This window comes from Cryptotermes secundus, unplaced genomic scaffold (assembly GCF_002891405.2).
Source record: "Cryptotermes secundus unplaced genomic scaffold, Csec_1.0 scaffold709, whole genome shotgun sequence".
Classification (NCBI taxonomy): domain Eukaryota; kingdom Metazoa; phylum Arthropoda; class Insecta; order Blattodea; family Kalotermitidae; genus Cryptotermes; species Cryptotermes secundus.
The window spans coordinates 57,981-63,980 of record NW_019738358.1 but is presented as its reverse complement, the minus strand read 5'-3'; the positions used below and the strand labels follow the sequence as shown (position 1 = coordinate 63,980).

Genomic DNA, 6,000 nt, shown 5'->3' with positions numbered 1-6,000 from the left:
CGTTACATGGCACCAGATCCAAGCTCCTAATACTCTTTCTATTCATTGAATAGAAACTGTACTGTATTTGTCTGGCACGTGGTAGTGTAGTTGGTTGAGGCACTGTGCTGCAAGCCGCAAGATCACTGGTTTCAATTCCTGATGAGGTTATTGGATTTTTCAATTGACCTAATCCATCCAGCCTNCCTTCAAGGCGTACCATTCACTGCTGAAATACTAAACAACCTGCTTCCATGGCCGAGATACAGGGCGCCCATATTATAAGGTAAGGTTATAAAACCACCATTTAAGATCATTTTAGTGAAAGTTTCATGTTCCTATCTCATAGAATTTAAGAACAATGATGAATAAATAATTTTCGAGCAAAATTTAAATGGCCGGCTGAATATATTACCGCAGGAGCCGCGGCCACGGAATTTAAATGACCACGTCAAAGGGTTAATATGTAGAGTTCCTCTCTATTCCCTGGGTCACTATATAGAGCTGTTAATGTTGATTATGGTAAAGTTCATGAAGTGATGTATGTGTTAAGAGTACTGTCTTATGGGATGTTACACTCTGCAGTCTGATAAAATTCACCTACCAGACTGTTCATGCACTACGTCACGTTTCAGAACATAGTACTCTTCATAGGCATCCCTGTGAAAACCTCAAATACAACATTTTATGTCTGTTGACTTCCAGGCAGTGCGGTACTGCATTTCAACTGGTTTCTTTGCTATACTGTGGGAACTGCGTCATCTTGAAGAAGTGATGGAAAATGGGGCAAATGGCTCCGAACAACTGCGACAGCTGAAGTCAAGGCTGCACATGTTCATGGACACAATGAAGGAGATTCTGATGTCTGGCCAGAACCAGACCTACATGGAAGAAGTGAGCAGAAACTGAAATCTTTTATCCTAAGTGCATGTCGGTGAAGATATGCACTTTCCATAGTTATTTGTTTAAAAGAGAAATTCATTAATCAACTTGGAAGAAACCATCCGATAAAACTGTGTATTAGAAGATGTTGATATCAGCTGTGTGGCAGTTACTGGTGGCACATTGTGCAGTCTACAGGCTGAGCCATGCATTTTTTCAACACTAATACCATTATTTGGAGTTACAACACGAATGCTAATCATATACAAGCATGAGATTTAAAGTACCCCTATTCCTTGATGATAAACTGCTATCCCTGAATTAAAATATGGCCCACACCCCTGTAGTGCTAAGAAATATAGAACTCCTACTGTAACCATACGTCCCTTGCTAAAATTATTTGATTAAAGGCATGGTGAATTTATGCATCATTTCGCACCCTGAGAGACACTCTTCCAGTGAGATATCATCTCAGGACCATCTAGTTGTAATTCAACTATTGTCTTCCTTAGGCTTAGGGTGTCACTATTGTCCCTAATGTCTCCAGTTTGCTCCTAGTGTCATAATGCCATGGGCTGACATGGTGTGAGACCGGCCAGGAGGGTTCTTGGTTCCCTGCTTGTGTGCCTTGAAGACCTAAAAAGGTTTATGATGGGCATCTCGAAAAATATAAATGTAGGACAGATGCCGGACTTGACCCCTGGGTTTCTCTTGTTTTGTTTTATGCCCACTGGGGACTTGTAAAGAGAGGGCAGTCGGTTATAGGGAGCGGAGGAGGACGGTTGTTGAAATGTAGACAGGGAACAGAGAAGTGTTTTACAGTAGGGGTAGTGAGTCAGATGGACAGAACAGCTAGCTCGGAGGACTAATGTAAAGATTGATCACTGTACGAAACTTTAAAGTAAGACTGCAATACACGGTGTGTTCTGGAGACCCCGTAATTCATGAACCCCGAAGTGTGTTCCACTCCCATATCTGAAGCACCCATATCCCTGAGATAAAGAACTCATCTGGAGCAAGAGTTCTCTGCTTGAAATATATTAAATTACAATAAAATTTGAAATTTTTAGTAGGTTTAAGGTGTGATACTTAAAGGCAAATGTAGTTTAATTAATAATTTTATATTTTCTCATCTACTGGCTACTGTGTATGTTTGAAGCACGATGGACTTCACTTTAATACTTCTTGATCTAACATTTTCTCCTATTCATTCTTTGTGTTTTATGATCCAAGGTCAATTATGTCTTGTGACAAATTGCCTCAATTTGTGATTTTTCTCACGTTAATATTTAGATCCACTGCTCCCCAAGCAGACCTTAAATGGGGCTTTCATTCCACATAGACACAGCTTAATGTGATGTTATTCCCTACCCATTATATTGTATTGTCCCCTGTTTCCTGTTGCTTTCTGTGATAGTATTCCAGGCCTTCTGTATGCTGGTTGAGGAAAGAAATGTACTTCTCTTTAACTCTGCATGTTTGTGACACTTGGATGTTGTGACGTTGACATTTCAAATTGTTTCAGGCATACCTCACAATGTGTGACCTGCTAGTGGTGTTCTGCGACCAGCTGGGCAACAATCCTCATCTGGCTGAATTGGTGTACAAACCAGACCATAGCCTACAGATACAACTTAATGACTTCATTCAGAATTATGTATTTATTATGGAGGAGGATGGTAAGCTGGTTTTAGCATATCTTATTAACTGTGCACAGTGTAGACATATGCACACCCACACATTTCCTTTCAGATGTTACTCAACAGATTTTAAATGAAATTTGATATTAAGAGGTGTTTTGCTAGTAGAGGGTGACTGTGACTTTGTTCCTGATGTGCAGAAACAGATTTCTGTACTTCAGAAGGAACTCATGTGAAAACTGCTATTGTAGAGGTATTAGTTGTGACCCAGCCTATGCGCTGTTCAGTTTAATTCAGTCACAGCATGCAACTCAAAATGTGTATCCTAATTGTGATCCTTTCAGATGTACTTTGTTGTGTAAATCATTTTTGGTTTTGCAGTTCTCTGAATGAATAGGTCACAAATTAATTCTGCATTTTTAGAATATATAAGTGTTATCCTTCATAATCTCATGTAATGATGTTTTCAGAAAGGGAGTAGATATTACATGTAAGGACATCACTATTTTAACATTCTGCCCTACAGACAGTTGAACCTTTCATTTACTCCCTCCCAACCTCCTTCCCCTAGGCAAAACCGTAGTGCAGGCATTTGCCACCAGTTCTTGGGCACACTTCATCTGAATAATAGTGTTTTCTGTGTTCTAGATGAGCAGGATGAACATTCTAAGATTGAGGAGTTGCACAAAAGAAGGAATTTTTTGGCATCATTTTGCAAGCTTATAGTATACAACATGATGCCTACCAAAGTAGCTGCAGATGTGTTCAAACATTATGTCAAGGTTGGTAGCATTGCACACAGGCAGATGGCAGTATTGATTGTATTATGCTTCTTGGTGTTTTCAGAATGAAAAGTTGCAAAAAGTGTTCTATTAGCTTTGCCATGTTCTTCAGTCTACTGTCTGCGTGTCATTCAAGAATCACTGCACAGAATTTGATAAAATTTGATATTGGGAAGTGGAAAAGTTCATGGATACATTCTGATTTTGGTTAAAATGTGAACATGCGGTGGGCACATTACATGATGATATGCATGCATTTCTGTACTTGAGCAGAAATATTTGAATAAATATGGAAAAACATAAAATACATATTCTATGATCAGTACATTTTTCTGAAGGCCCTGCGATATTCAAGAATTATTTGTGATAACGTTTGTTGCATTTCAGTACTATAATGATTATGGCGACATTATCAAGGCAACACTAGGCAAGGCTCGAGAAATCAACAAGACTAACTGTGCTCGGACGATGGCAATCAGCTTGACTATGTTGTTCCGAGAGCTGCAAAGAGATGGCACTCGTATAAACAGACAGAGTGAAGACTTTGTCAGCCTGAAGGTGAGTTTACTTTTGTGTCAGATTCAGTTCTCTTGGTGAGTGCTGTACTTCACTTCTTTTCCTTTTCATACAAAATTATATATAAAATCAGAGTATAGTCACTTTCTCTGAATTTGCCTTGCCCTTTGATCATCAGTTATATTTGCAGCATCCTATTTTGTGGGATATAAGGCAATGTAGTGCATTCAAAGTCATCCAGTGTCCCAGAGGAACATGTTGCAACATGTTTCTCTGAAACTCTGGTTAACTTTCAATGGACCACATGGCTTTATATCATAAAAGATGGGGATCTTCTTAACCCCCAGTGAGAACCTCAAATCCTATATCACAACATATATGATGCTGTGTTACAGCTCATTTCACCAACCATATGAAATTCATTTGCTTAAGCCTTGTTTGGTATCAGTGCCATAGATTGAACCTTCACTAATCACAAGTGGGCTCAAAAGACCATGTAACGTATCATCTTGAGCGCTGCAAGCTACTACATTTGTCAGCCATACCACCATATCTCTCACCAATGTCAGTTTCTTTTGATGCACGTTCTACATACGACAAAATATAAACTGAGTCAATTAAATCATAGAGATGAAATCACAAGATGATTCTACATCTTGCCTCTTCACTGCACCGGCTCCAAATCAGTTGCTGTTAGCCTCTACCCAGTACCTGAAGGCACAGTTATTAAGTACAAGGTTTAAGGTTGCTGACATATGTATATCACGCACTATACCGAACAGATATGTTATAATTAAGTGTTACATCTTAGGATTAATTATCTTGTCAAATTGTATCCTAACTGAAACAATTACATTAGCTTAGCTTGGTGCATCCCAGCCCATACCAACCAACAATTTTGCGGCAAATATGTATTCTTTAAACTGACATCAGATGGAATCTGTGTGGCATATTTTTGTTTAAATTTTCTTTAATTCCATATCTGGTTTGTTTGAAAGTATGATATTGTCACATGTATGGGTGTATGCATGATGAAAATAATGGGTTCTAGTTCAGATGAATGGATTTATTAGCACTTTGGTTGCAAGTTCTCTTAATTACACTTAAATACAACGCTATTACTGATGTACACAATTTCCAATTCACACTTGCACATGCACTAGGATTCTGAGTTTTCGCTCGTCGGCTCCTAGCAGTGGATCTCAGCACAAAAACTAGTGCTTCAAAACACTGTGAAATCTTGCCATTTCTTGTTCAATCACCCTGGAACCTCAGAACTCAACTAAAACTCTATTACTCACTCCTCCAGCTTATAACTGATTCGTAACTGCCCCTGAACAAATTCTGTCACTCCCTGCTCCTATAAGCACTTTGCATGGACCCCATGGAAAACACCGTCTCTAGTGTGGATGACATCAACTCTTTCATAGCACAGCCCAATACACAGAAATGTGTTTACCCGGCCATTGCTTAGAAATGGGTTGCATAACCCTGTTATTCTACTGTTGCTTGCTGCAGACCACATAGGAAACACACCTCATCTGTTGTGTACCATAGCAACGGACTATTTACCAAGAAACTGTCTTCACAGGAACTTGTTTATGAACATGTTGCCTAGCAGTAGGTGTACATGTAACAATATTTTGTGGTAACATTCTTCTTTGTGTATAGACGTGCTGTCCCAACTGTCATTATTCCTGAAAAGATGAAGCAACTTCTGCCTCTTTCAAGCTTCCCTAACCTTGCATGGACCCCACGGAAAACACTGTCTCTATTGTGGATGACATCAACTCTTTCATAGCACAGTCCAATACACGGAAATGCGTTTACCCAGCCATTGCTTAGAAATGATTTGCATAACCCAGTTATTCTACTGTTGCTTGGTGCAGACCGCATAGAAAACACATCTCATATGTTGTTGTGTAACATAGCAACCAACCAAGAAACTCTCTTCGCAGGAACTTGTTTATCAACATGTTGCCTAGCAATGGGTGTACATGTAACAGTATTTTGTGGTAACATTCTTCTTTGTGTATAAATGTGCTGTCCGAACTGTCATAATTCCTGAAAAGATCAGGCAACTTTTTTCTCTTTTAAGCTTCCCTAACTGAAGTTCCTGTTTGTCTTATTGACATCATTTTTGTGTGTGTGTGTGGCATGTTTCCTAGCTTACAATTTTTCTGTAGACTAACAGCCACTGA

General features: G+C 39.2%; 1 protein-coding gene across 8 annotated transcripts in view; it reads left to right on the top strand.

Annotated features, from left to right (window-relative positions):
• The window catches only part of LOC111870867 (cohesin subunit SA-1), a 56,851-nt gene that overhangs the window by 29,170 nt on the left and 21,681 nt on the right, over nt 1–6,000 (top strand). For all 8 annotated transcript variants that reach the window (XM_023863467.2, XM_023863466.2, XM_023863462.2 and 5 more), the window contains exons 15-18: nt 685–873; nt 2,387–2,540; nt 3,150–3,283; nt 3,671–3,841. In XM_023863467.2, the coding sequence (XP_023719235.1) occupies nt 685–873; nt 2,387–2,540; nt 3,150–3,283; nt 3,671–3,841 (648 nt within the window). The remainder of the gene's footprint in view (nt 1–684; nt 874–2,386; nt 2,541–3,149; nt 3,284–3,670; nt 3,842–6,000) is intronic.